Source organism: Durio zibethinus, chromosome 4, assembly GCF_047325235.1.
Source record: "Durio zibethinus cultivar Kanyao isolate XHJ-2024 chromosome 4, ASM4732523v1, whole genome shotgun sequence".
Taxonomy (NCBI): Eukaryota; Viridiplantae; Streptophyta; class Magnoliopsida; order Malvales; family Malvaceae; genus Durio; species Durio zibethinus.
In genome coordinates this window covers 36,074,537-36,095,232 of record NC_143165.1, presented here as the reverse complement: position 1 = coordinate 36,095,232, position 20,696 = coordinate 36,074,537, and the positions used below count along the sequence as shown (strand labels likewise).

Sequence of the window (20,696 nt, the reverse complement as noted above, 5' to 3'; positions counted from 1 at the left end):
CAAATTCAATCATTTTTGTTCCAAATATCTAAAGGAATCTCCTCTTTTTTCCCTTTGCTGTCTTTTAAGGATGGTAAACTCTGCAGTGCTTGGTAGAAATCGAAGCAATTAATGCTGAGCAACTTCAGGGATTGGAATATATATGCTCTTCATGCATTTCAAAAAATGGTTTCTAAGTTAACAAGATTCAATTGAGTGGGACCAAACACTCGGCTTACTTTACAGTGATATGAAATTTCCTGTGTAAGGCATTTTAGGAAATAAACTATATGAATCAGTATGACATCTAAGATCAACTTAGAAACTCCACCAACATGCGGTATTCCCTTTCTGTTATTGATCAAATGCCATTTGGATCAGGGACTGCTTCTTCTTTTTCTCCTTTTCCTTCCTCTTCTATACCTTCCCTTGGAGGGAAGCCACGTCTGCGTGCAACTAGCCATTAGTCTATGACCCCACAGTCAATTGCATACTCCATTGTGTGTTCTAAGTATCCTTTATCAGTAATGAGATCCAGCTAAACTGTCAACATTCTCAGGAGAGCTGAAAATTTTGTCCAAAAAAAGAAGGATAAGCTGGAATGTTCAAACAACAGTAAATAACCATGATTTTGTATCCGTGCATCAATAATTAGTCAATAACGTGGAAAACTCAATATCAAGATCTTCTACTTATATCTCCAATTATTCTGCTATAGAAAGCGAATGCCTTAAGCCTACAATTGGCAAATCATATCTAACACAGCAAAAGATCTTGTCTAAGGTAACAATAATCATCAATCATCCCTTTCTTCATATTTTGTTTTAATCAGCCTGACTAAGCACTTCTCTCAAACACTGGGATGTCAAAGGAAACACATGACGAAAATTAGTAACATGATAAGTTATGCATTAACTTTTAACATTGAACTATTAATTTGGGAATTTGTGAGTTATCAATTATATATGATATGGTCAAATTAATAGCTCGAATCCTACTTAACCATAATATTTCACCTATTTACAAATGAGCCACTTCAAATGGACAGTCAGTATTTCGTGCAAAAAGGTACTCCATGCTGAGTAGTTAGCCATAACTACTGCTCAGGCTTCTCCTTCAAAACAAACTATGTTCTTAATGGTAAAGGAAATGCTCAGCTTGGTAAGGTGCCAAGCTTAACAAACCCTAAGCATACAGGCTCCTAAATAGCCTACACACTTTCATGTAGCAAAGAGCAGAAATAGGCAGATCCACAAGTCAGTACCTGCAAAATGCCATCTCCAGATGCAAACAAATCACAAGAGCAAGGGGCTATGGGGGCATCCTCCATCCTGTGCACTGCACCATTTTGCTCCTTAGTATAATATTGTATCTTGGAAGTTCCATTTGTTACAAACAAAACCTTGAGATTTTCATAATTTAAATTTCTTTCAAAATTCTGATAAAAAAAAAATGTTGATTCACGTTTCAGGGTTACAATTAGGAAACCAAAAGCACGAGTCTTTGACCCACATGTCATCTCTTCTATCACCAAGGATGAAAAGAATCTTTGGAGCAGAATGGCGAAGAAATATTGGAGCAGCTGAACTATGAAACGGGCATCCACACAAAGGAGAGATATTCAAGTTCATGACATAAAAAGTAAGGGACAGACCACTTAGCATTAAACATGGCGAAGAGACCGCAATGATTACAATATCCCATCAAAACAAAATTACAAAAAGAAAAATGGGAAGAATACCAGTTGATTAGAAACATTATAAAAGAACAAAAACAGCCAAATCTGAGATAAAGAGAGGTTGAAAGAACCTGGGAAGTGAGAGAAAGTAAGTGAAAGAGAGGGATGCCATTCTGTCTCCACAAGTTTGCAGTTTACCAGAGCATGTAAGAAGAGAGAACCCTCTGTCTCCTTGCTATGGAGTTTTAAGATTGGAAATCAAAGAGAAGATAGAGGGAACTCAAGGGTTTTAATTTTACACGCTCTCTCTCTCAATATTAAAAAAGAATATAACTTTAAAACGGTGAGTTTTCCTGTTCTCCTTTATCTCTGGCTAAAAGCCAGGCTCCTGAGGAGTCTCTCCAGTCTCCCCACACAGCAGCTTCATCGGTTGGATTCATCAAAGGCTTAATTCTTCTATACAGAATACGTAGACAAGGTACGCCTTTTTTATTGTTTTTATTTAGTAGAATTGGATACCCATCTAAAGATTTTGCATCCTGTAAATCTGGAAACATGCAACATGCTCTTTTTTCTGCAATTTGTAACTGCAGTGTGATGCTGGCGATTGAGCAAAGCTCAAGCAGCTTTTGCTTGAGAATGAGGAGTTGAAGAAACCGCTTGACATATGAATCTTTTCAAGCAGCTTTTGCCCCCCAAAAGTGGGATTATTGGTGCCCAAAAGTATTTTGGAGGTGAATATCAAATGTTTGTGGGTTTTAATGTGAATGGTTTATTTTCTTTCCATACACCAATGGCCATATCCAGCTCTTAAATGTGTCTATTGCACTGATTCACTGTAAATTTCTTCATACTGCTCATAACATGATGCTTTAGATTGGAGGAAGTTTAGGTTTTTCCAGATATAGTTGTGACAGTTAGTTTCAGAAAGTAAATGTTTTTTGTTTAAGATGTCTGAGTTGGTGGTGAATTGGTGATTGATTTAAATGGAAAACTAGCTTTTGGGCTTACATTCCATCCTTTCTCCTAATAGTAATTGCAAGAAATAAAACATGAAAATTGGTACATGTTACTAGAGTCTTTTAATTCAATAGAAATTAGTTAGTTTATAGCTTTTTTAGAATCATTTTTGTAACATTTACTGCAGCATCTTTCTGTGTGTTGCTGCATTCAACCCCGGATTGCTTAGTGGAAGTTCATTCAGGAAGTGGTGATTGCTTTAGGAAGCAATGTGGGTGACAGACTTAATAATTTCAATGAAGCCTTGATGTTAATGAGGAAATTGGGTATAGATATCACAAGACATGCTTGTTTGTATGAGACTGCACCTGCCTTACTGATCAGCCCCGATTTCTCAACTCTGCGGTTAGAGCTGTTACAAAGCTAGGGCCACATGAACTTTTGGGAGTGCTTAAGAAAATTGAGCAGGACATGGGTCGTACTGGTGGAATAAGGTATGGTCCAAGGCCAACTGATCTAGACATCTTGTTTTATGGAAAGTATCGGATTGGTTCTGATATACTTACTGTCCCCCATGAGAGAATTTGGGAGCGATCATTTGTAATGGCCCCACTAATGGATTTACTAGGATCAGTTATTGACAGTGATACAACTGCATGCTGGCATTCTTTCTCAGCAGATTCAGATGGACTATTTGATTCATGGGAGAATTTGGGTGGTGAATTCCTAATTGGAAAGGAAGGAATGAAAAGGGTTTTACCAATTAGGAATCACTTATGGCAGTGGTCAGAGAAAACCTCAGTCATGGGTATTATTAATCTGACCCCAGATAGTTTTAGTGATGGTGGAAAGTTTGTATCTGTGGAGAATGCAGTTTCTCATGGTCGCTTGATGGTTTCAGAAGGAGCAGATATAGTAGATATTGGTGCACAATCTACGCGGCAGAAGGAGCAGATATAGTAGATATCGGTGCATAATCTACATGGCCAATGGCCTCTAGGATTTCTGCAGAAGAAGAATTGGATAGGTTAATCCCTGTCTTAGAAGCTGTTCAAGGAATGCCTGAGATGGAGGGAAAGCTCATATCTGTGGATACTTTCTATTCAGATGTTGCCTTAGAGGCTGTCAAGAAAGGGGCCCATATTATAAATGATGTATATGCCGGGCAGTTAGACCCTAACATTGATAGGATTGTTGCTAGCCTTGATGTTCCTTATATTGCAATGCACATGAGGGAAGACCCTACTACAATGCAGAGTAGTGACAACCTGCAATATGATGATGTTTGTTCTCAGGTTGCCTTCGAATTGTTCTCAAGAGTTAAGCATGCTGAACTATCCGGAGTTCCAGCTTGGAGGATTATTCTTGACCCTGGAATTGGATTCTCCAAGAAGACTGAACATAACTTGGACATCCTCATGGGCTTACCAGCCATTCGTGCAGAGATTGCTAAGAGAAGTTTGGCCGTGTCTCATGCTCCTGTACTTTATGGACCATCAAGAAAGAGATTTTTAGGTGAAATTTGCAATCATCCTGCTGCAATTGAAAGAGATCCTGCAACCACTGCTTCTGTTACTGCTGGGATTTTGGGAGGTGCAAACATTGTCAGGGTGTACAATGTTAAAGACAATGTAGATGCTGTGAAACTTTGTGATGCAATGCTGAAAGAGAGGAGAACTCATCAATCATAATGCTAGGAAAGGCAACCGTCTTAGTTCAATCATTACCATACCCTACCAAAGCCAAAGAATTGTGAGCTAAACATTCGAAGGCCTCAGATGATTTACTAAACTCTTTCTTCATGATAAATAATAAGAAAAATATTTTAAAGATTACACTTTAATCCTGATATGTATAAAAATATATTTATCATTTACTTAATTTTATTAAAAATATTATTATTTAATACTTTAATTTAATATATTCATGTTTCGCTCATATTTTCTTTTATATATATATATATTTGTTTTAAAAATTTTTTTTTGTTAAATAAATTTTGTAAAAAAAATTTGGATGTTGGAGTGACAAAGGTTTCAATTCATTATAATTTAATCAATGCAATTTTTTAAAATAAAGATTGGGTCAAATTTTATCTTTTTGAATAATTTGTGCCAAATTAAAATTGGATTTAGGGTGCTATGCCTCGACCATCCTCAGGAAATATAAAAAAATATATTTTATTTATTTATAGTTATATTTTATATTAATAAAAATATTATTTAATATCTTAATTTAATAAAAAATAGAGTTATATATAATTAAGTTATAATTTATATTAAAAAATAAATCATCATTTATAAAATTAATATTATAAATTTTAGAGTTCAACTCTTTTTTTTAAAAATTAATTTTTTTATTTCTTTTCAACTTTAAAAAAAATTAATTTCTTTTAAATTCAACTTTTTCTTTTAAAATTTTTTTAATTTTTAATTTTTTAATAGAATGATAGGATTGTGGTGAGAATTCAATACAATTTCCTTTTTCCTTTTTTTGTTTTACTTTTTTCTTTCTTTAATTTTTTTCATCTTACCAAATGGTTTTTTTTTTCTTTTTCACATGTATATATTTTTTATAAATTTTTACACACAAGTCTCATTTTTCTTAACTTCATTTTTCCTATCTCCCTTTCTAAATCTCCTTATTCACTCACACTTTCCTCAAAAAAGAATATAATGAAATAATTATGATAGTGCACAGCTGAGATCAAGATCAGAAAGGATATGTATTTATATTTATCTTTAATTTATATTTACATTTTAAAAATATTTTTATCATTTATTTCTAAAAAATACACATTTATTTGTTTATATTATAATCATTAAAATTTGGCAAAAAATTTTTTACTTTTTTTCATGGTTAAAATATAATTTAAAAAATAAAATAATTCCGTAAAGCGAGTCTAATTTTAGTACTCGAAATAAAAGAAACATGTGCATGGAGGTCAACCTATAAAGAAACGTGGGCATGGAGGTCAACCTATAAAGTCTTACTTTAGTACTCGAAAAACCAAACCGAGAGGCTCCACTGCCCTTCTTTTTCCTGGAAATTGCTTTGAAACGATCATGTCAAACTATTAGAATTGAAAAAAGAAAAAAAAGGAAACAAAAAATGTGAACTTCTTGGAAGCTAGAAATCAAATGGAAACAAATTAGCTGAGAAGATCAGTCTGTCAAAACGCGGCTGATCAGTTAGTATAAAAAAAACTGCTTATCAATATGCAGGAATCCATGTCCAGGTTCTCTGCTATCTTGGAACTCAAAACTACTTTATCTTCGTGTTCTGCTTCCCTGAACTGCAAGCTCATACGAGGTACAATTTCTCAACTTAGCAAGGATTTGTAGTTGATAAGTTAGTCCTTGTTAAATTCCAAAATCATGGGTTCCTCGACTCATTCCTCACATTTGAAGTCCTGAGTTTTTCAATCAAAATTTTTCTTCGTCCAAAAGATATTATTTTTTCTAGCCTTTACATTGTAAGTCTTGTTTGAGGGAACATGCATTTTTTTTTATTTTACGTATAATATATATTAATGTAACTCTTATAAATAACCTTTCATCTGAAGAAGTGCAGTAATTGTGCGGAAAATATATGTAAAGGGGACGGCGACATTTCAACTCATCAGCACAAATAAGCCTTGTGAAAGTAAAGATGATAACATGTGGTGGAGTCCGAAAATGGTTCAGCTTGCCCGAACGATTGGTCATATTCACTTTTGGTATTCCACTAATTTGCTTAATCTCTTCTTAGTAATTAAGATTTATCTTTTAATAGATATGCAGGTGCTATAAACCATTTACAACGAGACATGAAACTTAGAATAAATTTTTTGTTAGTTAGAGAAATAGTTTGTTGACCCAGTTATTTCAAAATTCTCTGGAAATTAACCCCAAGAAACTTCCTTTTGGTCATTTTATAGGTCTGATTTTCAGCAAGGGCATGATGATACACGTGCTGGCAAACTTTATGACATTCCTCACAAATACGTGGCATTTGAAACTAAAAGCAGCTGCAGCAATCGTTAATTTTCAAGAGGGACTAAGGGATATGTTGCAGATACACGTTGCTCTCTGCATTGATGCTTGGCTTGGTTATCGACGGATGTTGATTCTTTCTAGTTTTTTATATTATGATGTAAGTAATTTTTCTTTCTTCTACCACACAACTCTCTCCTAAAATTTCTAACTTGTATCCTAAATCTAAGGAAACGAAGACTGAAGTTAGATTTTGCAACTGTGATGCATGCAGGGACTTTGCCTTTTATCCTTATCATTCTCATTGCTACAAACACAAGAAGTACACCCCATGGAGAACGTCGATTATTTTAAGAAATTGAAACATACACCTTTCTGGGAAGGATTAGCTCTTCTGATTGTTGGTGAAGCTGCACAAGTTATTCCTCTTTCCTCCCTTTCTTTTGACCAAACCAAGTTTGTAAAAGTACGAGAACATTGTGAACTAAGGGGAAAAATTGGACGCATCCTTTCTAAGGTTAAAATAGGAGGCTGGCAGCAATTGCAGCGGAGATTTATCAGATTGCTTTGCACCGCAGTCCAGATGCTCGGAACCATAACATTTGTTTATGGTTTCATCTCTTTTGAACGCGGATGGCAACTGTATTTTGCTGTATCAGCCGGTGGCATATTAGTTGGTTTACTTTGGTTTCTTTGTGGTCTCCCTTTCTATGGCCTTCCTCGGCTGCAGCCAAATCCTCTTTCGACTATGCTTCGCGTCTTGATTGCTGCGGTGCGGAAGAGGCATCTCATTTACCGAGAAAATTTATATGGACTTCATCGTTGTGATGGAGACGATCAAAATCAACTCCTCACAGACCATCTTGAGTGAGTTGCTCTCTCCAATTCAAGTTGATTTTGTTACAGCCTCTACGATTGTTTCCTTGGACAATATTTTGCATTACTTTCTTCTTTTCATGATTTGTTCTTTGTGTTTGTTGGATGTACCTTTAAGTACTATTGATGTTTTCGCTAAATACAGGTGTCTCAACAATGCTGCAGTGAAAGAGTCATCTGCTGATGATAATTCAATAATGGAAGAAACGAGATGGAAACTTTGCACGGTGAAAGAAGTGGAGCAAACAAAACTTCTGCTGAATATTGTTCCAATGTCTGTGACTTTCATCGTGTATGGCATGGTGAAATCTCTTGGCAATACCTTCTTCATAGAGCAGGCAAACAGCATGAGAGGTGGTAATGGTATCCTAATCGTAGTTTTTCAGATGATCCAAGGGTTTTCAAAAAGCCCAATCAAACGTGGGTATGAAGTGGTGTTCGAAAAACGAATAGACAGAATAAAAAGGGGGTATTCTGATGCAGTGAAGATTGGCTTAGGTATGCTGGCTTCTATAATATGCTGCGCTGTTGCAACATCAGTTGAATCCAAAAGGTTAAAAGCTCTGCCTCCGAGTCTGGAGGGTCTGCCAAATGATCCAAATGCTATTGCCCACATTTCGGCATTGTGGCTGGTTCCGCAGTTCCTTTTCCTGGCCGCGATGGAAGGATTAGCTGGCGATGGCATCCAGGATTTCTATGGTCACTACGCTCCTGATTCAAGGAGATATGGGCCTGTATTCACCAGCTTACTCACCGGATTAGGAGCAGTACTTAGCGTGGGATTCATAGCTATTCTAGATTATTACAGCAAATCCAGATACAATGAAAGTTGGCTTGGGGATAGTATAAACCAAAGTCGTTTGGATTCTATTTATCACGCATATGTCATCGTTGCCCTGGTCAACTGTTTTCTTTATGCTTACGTCGCCAAACAGTATTCTTATGATAATATCACAGGAAGAGAAGAAGAAGAAGAAGAAGAAATACAATTCTTGGAAGTGAAAGAAGAAACAGCAGCAGGAGACGAACAGAACAACCAATAACAAGTGAGCGTGGAGTTGCAAAGGATTTCAGTGCGTTAGCCTGCTGAATTATCAAGATATTCCACCTAGTCCAAGATTGTTTTCCATGTATTTATGCTTAGGATCTTACGTGTATCGTTTAGAGAGGTGCATGTTGCCAAAGAGTAAAGAGATTGTCCGAATGTTCTTGGATGTAGGGACTTTTAGGATTGTAAAAGTGAGAGTGAAAGAGAAAAAATATGTAAAGTGTAATTTATAAGTTTGTCAGCGGAAAAGTTATGGAATTTTTTTAGTATAAAAAAGTCCCTGGAGTTGTATTAAATAGAAAAGTTGCATCTATTAAAATTTGAAATAATATCATTCTTTTAAAGAATAATTATACAAATCAATGGAATGTAGAAAATTTTCTGCAAGAAAAAATGTTTCTTCCAATGATAGATTAAACCAAGTCCACAATAGGAATTTGCTTGAGTGCGCAGTGACATTTTTGGTTGCCTGCCAACTGACAAAAACGAAGGATGAAAATGCTTTCATGAACTATTATTTTATTATTCAGGGACATATACCCACAAAATCACCAATTTCCTACATCTTCTCAAGTTCATTTAACTGTTTCAAAACTTAAAACAAACAAATTTGACAAAGGAGCCCATCCCCTTGTATTAATATAAAGTATTTTTCCTGTTTTTCAATCCTATCATGGTATCTTAATGAAGGTAATCAATGATCAAATCCTACCTTCAGATTTTAAAAATAACAATGGGTAAATGTTCTTAATCATTATCCATCTAATTATTCAAAATTTTGGGGTAACAATTCCCTTTGGGCAGCCAATGGGGAAAAATCAAATTGCCTTACCTCTTTCGCAGGTATAAGAAGCCAACCACCACAGAGATTCCAACAATCGCCACAGGAACGGCCCAATATTGCTTTGTCAAGTCCATGAAGTTTGAGAGTAATCAGTTGCTTTCTTCTTGGAGGAAATTTCAAGTTCCGGGATGATTGAGGAGGATGTGTCAAGCTCGCCAATGCAAAAGTTCTACATGAGCTCTTTCACTCTTTTGATGTGTCCAACATCTTCAAAATCATCTGTTGCGTCTTTCCCTTCAAGGAATTTATCGGAAGCATGTCATTAAGGGGATTCATTATTTCATAATTTGGACACTATTAGCTCCGAAGTAATAAGAAAATAGCTTTTGTTGTGGTTCCAGTCCATCCATTCTCCTGATAGTAATTGCAAGAAATAAAACATGATAGTTGGTACATGTTACTAGAGTCTTTTAATTCAATACAAATTAATCAGTTTATAACTTTTTTATAATCATTTTCGTAACATTTACTGCAGCATCTTTCCGTGCGTTGCTGCATTCAACACAAGATCACTTGGTGGAAGTTCATTCGGCAGACCAGGAAGTGGTGACTGCTTTAGGAAGCAATGTGGGTGACAGACTTAATAATTTCAATGAAGCATTGCAGTTAATGAGGACATCGGGTATAAATATCCCAAGACATGCTTGTTTGTACGAGACTGTGTCACGGGTCGAGACTCAAGCTCCGAATCCGCGCGGCTCCGGGACCCGGGCATTCACCCTTCCGGCGTCCCAGATCAACCTTCCGCCACGGTTCACACCCTTGTGAGGTATTGTCCGCTCTGGCCCCCTTGGCCTCACGGTTTTGTCCTACAAAAGGCGCCTCACAAGGCGGAGATGGTGTGAACCCTTTTATACCCCAGGGACCTTCCTATTATGTTCGATGTGGGATTCAGGACTCCCCCTTGGGTCCGTGACATTCTCCCACACCCAACCTCGTGACGCCCTCGTCACAGAGGCTGGCCACCCTGCCTACCTCCCTCGAGGCGCTCGGCGTGGATCGAACGGTTTAGGGCTGGCTCTGATACCACTTGTCACGGGTCGAGACTCAAGCTCCGAACCCGCGCGGCTTCGGGACCCGGGCATTCACCCTTCCGGCGTCCCAGATCAGTCTTCCGTCACGGTTCACACTCTTGTGAAGTATTGTCCGCTCTGGTCCCCTTGGCCTCACGGTTTTGTCCTACAAAAGGCGCCTCACAAGGCGGAGATGGTGTGAACCCTTTTATACCCCAGGGACCTTCCTATTATGTTCGATGTGGGATTCAGGACTCCCCCTTGGGTCCGTGACAACTGCACCTGCCTATGTTACTGATCAGCCCCGATTTCTCAACTCTGCTGTTATATCTGTTACAAAGCTAGGGACACATGAACTTTTGGGAGTGCTTAAGAAAATTGAGCAGGACATGGGTCGTACTGGTGGAATAAGGTATGGTCCAAGGTCAATTGATCTAGACATCTTGTTTTGTGGAAAGTATCGGATTGGTTTGGATATACTTACTGTCCCCAATTAGAGAATTTGGGAGCGACAATTTGTAATGGCCCCATTAATGGATTTACTAGGATCAGTTATTGACAGGATACAATTGCGTGCTGGCATTCTTTCTCAACAGATTCAGATGGACTATTTGGTTCGTGGGAGAAATTGGGTGGTGAATCCCTCATTGGAAAGGAAGGAATGAAAAGGGTTTTACCAATTAGGAATCACTTATGGAAGTGGTCGGAGAAAACCTCGGTCATGGGTATTCTTAATCTGACTCCAGATAGTTTTAGTGATGGTGGAAAGTACGTATCTGTGGAGAATGCAGTTTCTCATGTTCGCTTGATGATTTCAGAAGGAGCAGATATAGTAGATATTGGTGCACAATCTACACGGCCAATGGCCTCTAGGATTTCTGCAGAAGAAGAATTGGATAGGTTAATCCCTGTCTTAAAAGCGGTTCAAGGAAAGCCTGAGATGGAGGGAAAGCTCATATCTGTGGATACTATCTATTCAGATGTTGCCTGGCTGTCAAGAAAGGGGCTCATATTATAAATGATGTATCTGCCGGGCAGTTAGACCCTAACATGCATAGGATTGTTGCTAGCCTTGATGTTCCTTATATTGCAAATGAGGGGAGGGGAGACCTTACTACAATGCAGAGTAGTGACAACCTGCAATATGATGATGTTTGTTCTCAGGTTGCCTTCGAGTTGTTCTCAAGAGTTAAGGATGCAGAGCCATCCGGAGTTCCAGCTTGGAGTATTATTCTTGACCCTGGAATTGGATTCTCCAAGAAGACTGAACATAACTTGGACATCCTCATGGGCTTACCTGCCATTCGTGCAGAGACTGCTGAGAGAAGTTTGGCTGTGTGTCATGGTCCCGTACTTATTGGACCATTAAGAAAGAGATTTTTAGGTGAAATTTGCAATCGTCCTGCTGCAATTGAAAGAGATCCTGAAACCTGCTTCTGTCACTGCTGGGATTTTGGATGGTGCAAACATTGTCAGGGTGCACAACGTTAAAGACAATGTAGATGCTGTGAAACTTTGTGATGCAATGCTGAAAGAGAGGAGAACTCATCAATCATAATGCTAGGAAAGGCAACCGTCTTAGTTCAGTCATTACCATACCCTACCAAAGTCAAAGAATTGTGAGCTAAACATTCGAAGGCCTCAGATGATTTACTAAACTCTTTCTTCATGATAAATAATAAATTTAAATTAACAGTTTTGTATGAAGTTTCCCAAGGAGGGTTTTTTTTTTTTTTTTTTTTCTTATATTCTTTACATCAAACTTGTATTTGGAAGATTTTGTTGTAAACTTTAGTCATTGTTCATTGGGCATTTGTTTGAGGATAGACTTGATATAAGCCAGCAAATTATTCTGTACAAAGCTGGATGCAATGGAATGTAGTTGCCACCAGCAGTTAAGGACAAGAATCGTTTGGAAATTTACATGGAGGTCCTTGTATGGGGAGGTTCTTTTAACAATCTTTTTAACACTTCGAAAAGTGTAAAAATCAGTTTTAACTTTTGTCAATTGACGATCCGGACATTGGGCTTTGAGCAGATAGGCTGTCAGCCTTTTTTTTTTTCTTTATTAATTTGTGACCGCGTCATTGCTATTTGCCCGCAGATCAACACGCATCTTTTCCGTTAATTTTGGTCTTAGTCCCCTTCTAGATTCGAAGGTGCAGTGTTAATAAGTTTATTACATCAATTAAATTTAAATATTAATTTTAATAAAATTAAATTAACATAATTTATTATTATTTTTTAATTATAATTATAATAATTTTTATTATTAATTTAAATTTCATCATAATTAATTTTATCGTCCATTTACATAAAATTTTAAATTCGTTCAAAATTGTTGATCAAATAAAAGAGTAAGGTTTAGCTGCATACACACCGTGACAGTTGCCCTTTTTGCTGTCGTGGGGCACGACATGCCGAAATGGTCAATAACAAACAAGTCACCACCCATGGGATTAGCGCCAATAATTATAAAAAAAAATCTTGTACGTCGGTAGCAAACTTTTGAACAGTGAATATTAATGTACTTAAAGTTGTAGATTTCGGGGGAAAGAGAGGGTGTACACGTGACACTTCTCCCTCCTTTTAAAATTTTATTTTTAAAATTTTACTTTATTGTTTATTAAATTTATTAAATAAATAAATAAATAATTAACTTATTTTTTAAAATTTATTTTTATTAAAGAAATTTTATAAAAAAAAATCAATTGAGATATACATTATAAACAATATTAATTCAAATAATTTTGATTCGTACCACTCTAATATATGTATTTTTTTAAAAAATTCAGAATCGAGTCAAAATATATATATTTTAATTAAGTCATATTAAAAATAAATATAATAAAATAATAAAAAAATTAATTAAAATAGAGATAATAAAATAATTTATATTCTATACATTTCAACTCATTCTGATTCAATTAGTATATTATTTTTATTTAAAATAATTTGATTGAGTATTTTTTTTTTTTTGAATTAAGTTTGAATAAGAAAATGTTTTAAAGACTACACTTTAACCCTGATATATGTAAAAATATATTTATTATTTATTTAATTTTATTAAAAATATTATTATTTAATATTTTAATATATTCATATGCCATTCCTGATTTTATATATATATATATATATTTTAAAATTTTTTATTAAATAAATTTTGTAAAAAAATAATAAATGGATATTTGAGTGACAAAATAAAATAACCTATAATGATAGGCTTCAAATCATTATAATTTAATTGATGCGATTTTTCAAAATAAAAATTGGTTAAATTTTACTTATTTGAATAATTTGTGTCAAATTAAAATTGGATTTAAGGTGCTATGCCCCGATCATCCTAAGGATATATTAAAAAATATATTTTATTATTTATATTTATATTTTATATTAATAAAAATATTATTTAATATTTTAATTTAATAAAAAATTAGAGTTATATATAATTAAGTTATAATTTATATTAAAAAATAAATCATCATTTATACAATTGATATTATAAATTTTAGAGTTCAACTTTTTTTTTTTAAATTAACTTTTTTATTTCTTTTCAACTTTTAAAAAAATTAATTTCTTTTAAAAATTTTTTAATTTTTAATTTTTTAATAGAATGATAGGATTGTGGTGAGGGTTCAATACACTTTCCTTTTTCCTTTTTGCGTTTTACTTTTTTTTTTCTTTAATTTTTTTCATCTTACCAAATGATTTTTTTTTCTTTTTCACATTATATATATTTTTTATAAATTTTTACACACAAGTCTCATTTTTCTTAACTTCATTTTTCCTATCTCCCTTTCTAAATCTCCTTATTCTCTTACACTTTCCTCAAAAAACAATATAATGAAATAATTATGATAGTACACATATCACGGGTCGAGACTTAAGCTCCGAATCCGCGTGGCTCTGAGGCCCTGATATCCATCCTTTCGACGTCTCAGATTAGTCTTCCTGTCACGGTTCACATCCTTGTGAGGTATTATTCGCTCTGACTCCTTTGGCCTCACGATTTTGTCCTACAAAAGGCGCCTGACAAGACGGAGGTGATGTGAACCCTTATATACCCTAGTAACCCTCTTATTATGTTCGATGTGAGATTCAAAATTTTTTCTTAGGTCCGTGATATTCTCCTATACCCAACCTCGTGACGTTCTCGTCACGGAAGTTGGTCACCCTGTCTACCTTCCTCGAGGTGTTTGACGTGGATCGAACGGTTTACGGTTGCCTCTGATACCACTTGTCACAAGTCGAGACTTAAGCTTCGAACCCGCACGGCTTCGGGACTCGGGCATCTACCCTTCCGGCGTCCCAAATCAGCCTTCCTGTCACGGTTCACACCTTTGTGAGGTATTGTTCGCTCTGACTCCCTTGACCTCACGGTTTTATCTTACAAAAGGCGCCTCACAAGACGGAGATGGGGTGAATCCTTATATACTCCAGTGAGCCTCCTATTATGTTCGATGTAGGATTCAGGACTCTTCCTTAAGTCGTGACACACAGCTGAGACTAAGGTCCAAAAATGATATATATTTATATTTATCTTTAATTTGTATTTACATTTTAAAAATATTTTTATCATTTATTTCTAAAAAATACACATTTATTTGTTTATATTATAATCATTAAAATTTGGCAAAAATTTTTTTACTTTTTTTCATAGTTAAAATATAATTTAAAAAATAAAATAATTCCGTAAAGCGAGTCTAATTTTAGTACTCGAAATAAAAGAAACATGTGCATGGAGGTCAACCTATAAAGGAACGTGGGCATGGAGGTCAACCTATAAAGTCTTACTTTAGTACTCGAAAAACCAAACCGAGAGGCTCCACTGCCCTTCTTTTTCCTGGAAATTGCTTTGAAACGATCATGTCAAACTATTAGAAATGAAAAAAAAAAAAAAAGAAAACAAAAAATGTGAACTTCTTGGAAGCTAGAAATCAAATGGAAACAAATTAAAGCTGAGGAGATCAGTGTGTCAAAAAGCGGCTGATCAGTTAGTATAAAAAAAATGCTTGTCAATATGCAGGAATCCAAGTCCAGGTCTAGGGGATTTATCTTCTCTGCTATCTTAGAACTCAAAACTACTTTATCTTCGTGTTCTGCTTCCCTGAACGGCAAGCTCATACGAGGTACAATTTCTTAACTTAGCAAGGATTTGTAGTTGGTCAGTTAGTCCTTGTTAAATTCCAAAATCATGGGTTCCTCGACTCATTCCTCGCATGTAAAGTCCTGAGTTTTTCAATCAAAATTTTTCTTCGTCCAAAAGATGTTATTATTTTTTCTAGGCTTTACATTGTAAGTCTTGTTCGAGGGAACATGCATTTTTTTTTTTATTTTGCGTATAATATATATTAACGTAACTCTTATAAATAACCTTTCATCCGAAGAAGTGTAGTAATTGTGCAGGAAATATATGTAAAGGGAAGGGCGACATTTCAACTCATAAGCACAAATAAGCCTTGTGAAAGTAAAGATGATAACATGTGATGGAGTCCGAAAATGGTTCAGCTTGCCCGAACGATTGGTCATATTCACTTTTGGTATTCCACCAATTTGCTTAAACTCTTCTTAGTAATTAAGATTTATCTCTTAATATCTATACAAGTGCTGTAAACCATTTACAAGGAGACATGAAACTTTGAATTAATGTTTTGTTAATTAAAGAGATAGTTTGTTGACACAGTTATTTCAAAATTCTCTGGAAATTAACCCCAAGAAACTTCCTTTTGGTCATTTTATAGGTCTGCTTTTCAGCAAGGGCATGATGATATACGTGCTGGCAAACTTTATGACATTCCTCACAAATACATGGAATTTGAAACTAAAAGAAGCTGCAGTAATCGTTAATTTTCAAGAGGGACTAAGGGATATGTTGCAGATACACGTTGCTCTCTGCATTGATGCTTGGCTTGGTTATCGACGGATGTTGATTCTTTCTAGTGTTTTATATTGTGCTGTAAATAATTTTTCTTTCTTCTACCACACAACTCTCTCCTAAAATTTCTAACTTGATCCTAAAACCACATCTAAGGAAACAAAGATTGAAGCTAGATTTTGCAACTGTGATGCATGCAGGGACTTGGCCTTTTAGCCTTCTCAGTGCCACAAACACAAGAAACATACCCCATGGAGAACGTCGATTATTTTAAAAATTGAAACATACACCTTTCTGGGAAGGATTAGCTCTTCTGATTGTTGGTGGAGCTGCACAAGCTATTCCCCTTTCCTCCCTTTCTTTTGACCAAACCAAGGTTGTAAAAGTACCAGAACATTATGAACCAACAAGGGTAAAAGTTGGATGCTTCCTTTTTAAGGTTAAAATAGGAGGCTGGCGGCAATTGCAGCAGAGATTTATCAGATTGCTTTGCACCGCAGTCAAGATGCTCGGAACCATAACATTTGTCTATGGTTTCATCTCTTTTGAACGCGGATGGCAACTGTATTTTCTGATATCAGCCATTGGCATAGCAGTTGGTTTACTTTGGTTTCTTTGTGGTCTCCCTTTATATGGCCCTCCTCGGCTGCAGCCAAGTCCTATTTCGACTATGCTTCGCGTCTTGATTGCTGCGGTGCGGAAGAGGCATCTCATTTACCGAGAAAATTTATATGGACTTCATCGTTGTGATGGAGACGATCAAAATCAACTCCTCACAGACCATCTTGAGTGAGTTGCTCTCTCCAATTCAAGTTGATTTTGTTACAGCCTCTACGATTGTTTCCTCGGACAATATTTTGCATTACTTTCTTCTTTTCATGATTTGTTCTTTGTGTTTGTTTGATATACGTTTAATTACTATTGATGTTTTCGCTAAATACAGGTGTCTCAACAATGCTGCAGTGAAAGAGTCACCTGCTGATGATAATTCAATAATGAAAGAAACGAGATGGAAACTTTGCACGGTGAAAGAAGTGGAGCAAACAAAACTTCTGCTAAATATTATTCCAATGTCTGTGACTTTCATCGTGTATGGCATGGTGAAATCTCTTGGCAACACCTTCTTCATAGAGCAGGCAAACAGCATGAGAGGTGGTAATGGTATCCTAATCGTAGTTTTTCAGATGATCCAAGGGTTTTCAAAAAGTCCAATCAAACGTGGGTATGAAATGGTGTTCGAAAAACGAATAGACAGAATAAAAAAGGGGTATTCTGATGGAGTGAAGATTGGCTTAGGTATGCTGGCTTCTATAATATGCTGCGCTGTTGCAACATCAGTTGAATCCAAACCTCTGAGTCAAGAGGGTCTGTCAAATTATCCAAAGGCTATTGCCCACATTTCGGCATTGTGGCTGGTTCCGCAGTTCCTTTTCCTGGGAGCGATGGAAGGATTAGCTGGCGATGGCATCCGAGATTTCTTTGGTCACTACGCTCCGGATTCAAGGAGATATGGGCCTGTATTCACCAGCTCACTCACCGGATTAGGAGCAGTACTTAGCATAGGATTCATAGCTACTCTAGATTTTTACAGCAAATCCAGATACAATGAAAGTTGGCTTGGGGATAGTATAAACCAAAGTCGTTTGGATTCTATCTATCACGCATATGTCATAGTTTCCCTCATCATCTGTTTTCTCTATGCTTACGTCGCCAAACAGTATTCTTATGATAATATCACAGGAGGAGAAGAAGAAGAAATACCATTCTTGGAAGTGAAAGAAGAAACAGCAGCAGGAGACCAACAGAACAACCAAGGACAAGTGAGCGTTTAGTTGCAAAAGATTTCAGTGCGTTAGCCTGCTGAATTATCAAGAAATTCCACCTAGTCCAAGATTATTTTCCATGTATTTATGCTTAGGATTTTACGTGTATCGTTTAGAGAGGTGCATGTTGCCAAAGAGTAAAGAGATTGTCTGAGAGTGTTCTTGGATGTAGGTACTTTTTTAGGATTGTAAAAGTGAGAGTGAAAGAGAAAATATATGTTAAGCGTATTTATAAGTTTGTCACTGGAAAAGTTATGGAATTTTTTTCCAATGATAGATTAAACCAAGTCCACAATAGGAACTTGCTTCAGTGCGCAGTGACATTTTTGGGTGCCTGCCAACTGACAAAAACCAAGGATGAAAATGCTTTCATGAAATAGTATTTTATTATTCAGGCACATATACCCACAAAATCACCAATTTCCTACATCTCCTCAAGCTCATTTAACTGTTTCAAAACTTAAAACAAACAAATTTGACAACAGAGCCCATCCCTTTGTTTTAATATAAAGAATTTTTCCTGTTTTTCAATCCTATCATGGTATCCTAATGTAGGTAATCAATGATCAAATCCTACCTTCAGATTTTAAAAATAACAAAGGGTAAATGTTCTTAATCATTATCCATCTAATTATTCAAAATTTTGGGGTAACAATTCCGTTTGGGCAGCCAATGGGGAAAAATCAAATTGCCTTACGTCTTTCGCAGGTATAAAAAGCCAACCACCACAGAGATTCCACCAATCGCCACACGAACAGCCCAGTATTGCTTTGTCAAGTCCATGAAGGTTTGAGAGTAATCAGTTGCTTTCTTCTTGGAGGAAATTTCAAGTTCCGGGATGATTGAGGAGGATGTGTCAAGCTCGCCAATGCAAAAGTTCTACATGAGCTCTTTCGCACTTTTGATGTGTCCAACATCTTCAAAATCATCTGTTGCGTCTTTACCTTCAAGGAATTTACCGGAAGCATGTCATTAAGGGGATTCATTATTTCATAATTTGGACACTATTAGCTCCGAAGTAATAAGAAAATAGCTTTTGTGGTTCCATTCCATCCATTCTCCTGGTAATAATTGCAAGAAATAAAGCATGAAAATTGGTACATGTTACTAGAGTCTTTTTAATTCAATAGAAATTAATCAGTTTATGGCTTTTTTATAATCATTTTCATAACATTTACTGCAGAATCTTTCCATGCATTGCTGCATTCAGCACCAGATCACTTGGTGGAAGTTCATTCGGCAGACCAGGAAGTGGTTATTGCTTTAGGAAGCAATGTGGGTGACAGACTTAATATTTTCAATGAAGCATTGCAGTTAATGGGGAAATCGGGTATAAATATATCACAAGACATGCTTGTTTGTACGAGACTGCACCTGCCTATGTTAACGATCAGCCCCGATTTCTCAACTCTTCTGTTAGAGCTGTTACAAAGCTAGGGCCACATGAACTTTTGGGAGTGCATAAGAAAATTGAGCAGGACATGGGTCGTACTGGTGGAATAAGGTATGGTCCAAGGCCAATTGATCTAGACATTTTGTTTTATGGAAAGTATCGGATTGGTTCGGATATACTTATTGTCCCCAATGAGAGAATTTGGGAGCGATGATTTGTAATGGAACCATTAATGGATTTACTAGGATCAGTTATTGACTGTGATACCATTGCGTGCTGGCATTCTTTCTCAACAGTTTCAGATGGACTATTTGGTTCGTGGGAGAAATTGGTTGGCGAATCCCTCATTGGAAAGGAAGGAATGAAAAGGGTTTTACCAACTAGGGATCACTTATGGGAGTGGTCAGAGAAAACCTCAGTCACGGGTATTCTTAATCTGACCCCAGATAGTTTGAGTGATGGTGGAAAGTTCGTATCTGTGGAGAATGCAGTTTCTCATGTTCGCTTGATGATTTCAGAAGGAGCAGATAGAGTAGATATTGGTGCACAATCTACACGGCCAATGGCCTCTAGGATTTCTGCAGAAGAAGAATTGGATAGGTTAATCCCTGTCTTTGAAGCGGTTCAAGGAAAGCCTGAGATGGAGAGAAAGCTCATATCTGTGGATACTTTCTATTCAGATGTTGCCTTAGAGGCTGTCGAGAAAGGGGCTCATATTATAAATGATGTATCTGCCGGGCAGTTAGACCCTAACATGCATAGGATTGTTGCTAGCCTTGATGTTCCTTATATTTCAATGCACATGAGGGAAGACCCCACTACAATGCAGAGTAGTGATAACCTGCAATATGATGACGTTTGTTCTCAGGTTGCCTTCGAGTTGTTCTCAAGAGTTAAGGATGCAGAACTATCCGGAGTTCCAGCTTGGAGGATTATTCTTGACCCTGGAATTGGATTCTCCAAGAAGACTGAACATAACTTGGACATCCTCATGGGCTTACCAGCCATTTGTGCAGAGATTGCTAAGAGAAGTTTGGCTGTGTGTCATGGTCCCGTACTTATTGGACCATCAAGAAAGAGATTTTTAGGTGAAATTTGCAATTGTCCTGCTGCAATCGAAAGAGATCCTGCAACCATTGCTTCTGTCACTGCTGGGATTTTGGAGGTAGAAACATTGTCAGGGTGTACAATGTTAAAGACAATGTAGATGCTGTGAAACTTTGTGATGCAAGCTGA

At 36.4% G+C, this 20,696-nt stretch overlaps 3 protein-coding genes and 3 pseudogenes across 4 annotated transcripts; 5 read left to right on the top strand and 1 right to left on the bottom strand.

Moving 5' to 3' along the window:
- Positions 1-127: 127 nt before the first annotated feature.
- Positions 128-2,131, bottom strand: LOC149519385 (fructokinase-like 2, chloroplastic). Its single transcript, XM_089760102.1, has 2 exons — positions 1,244-2,131; positions 128-543 (listed from the first exon to the last, which is right to left on the bottom strand). Exons 1-2 carry the CDS (start codon positions 1,496-1,498, stop codon positions 535-537), a joined length of 264 nt encoding a protein of 87 aa, XP_089616228.1. The 5' UTR covers positions 1,499-2,131; the 3' UTR covers positions 128-534.
- Positions 2,132-2,980: 849 nt separating this feature from the next.
- On the top strand, positions 2,981-4,460 carry LOC111289057 (folate synthesis bifunctional protein, mitochondrial-like). The gene is made up of 2 exons (XM_089760103.1): positions 2,981-3,557; positions 3,602-4,460. The coding sequence occupies exons 1-2, from the start codon at positions 3,089-3,091 to the stop codon at positions 4,306-4,308; spliced, it is 1,176 nt and encodes a 391-aa protein (XP_089616229.1). The 5' UTR covers positions 2,981-3,088; the 3' UTR covers positions 4,309-4,460.
- Positions 4,461-6,182: 1,722 nt separating this feature from the next.
- Positions 6,183-8,815, top strand: LOC111288686 (protein NRT1/ PTR FAMILY 5.5-like). Its single transcript, XM_022879671.2, has 4 exons — positions 6,183-6,332; positions 6,534-6,748; positions 6,863-7,455; positions 7,610-8,815. Exons 1-4 carry the CDS (start codon positions 6,266-6,268, stop codon positions 8,505-8,507), a joined length of 1,773 nt encoding a protein of 590 aa, XP_022735406.2. The 5' UTR covers positions 6,183-6,265; the 3' UTR covers positions 8,508-8,815.
- Positions 8,816-9,484: 669 nt separating this feature from the next.
- LOC111289055 (folate synthesis bifunctional protein, mitochondrial pseudogene) lies at positions 9,485-12,425 on the top strand (annotated as a pseudogene).
- Positions 12,426-15,749: 3,324 nt separating this feature from the next.
- On the top strand, positions 15,750-18,284 carry LOC111288687 (protein NRT1/ PTR FAMILY 5.6-like; annotated as a pseudogene). The gene is made up of 4 exons (XR_016341293.1): positions 15,750-15,909; positions 16,111-16,325; positions 16,445-17,033; positions 17,188-18,284. The product of XR_016341293.1 is annotated as a protein NRT1/ PTR FAMILY 5.6-like (transcript).
- Positions 18,285-18,673: 389 nt separating this feature from the next.
- Positions 18,674-20,696, top strand: LOC111289054 (folate synthesis bifunctional protein, mitochondrial pseudogene; annotated as a pseudogene).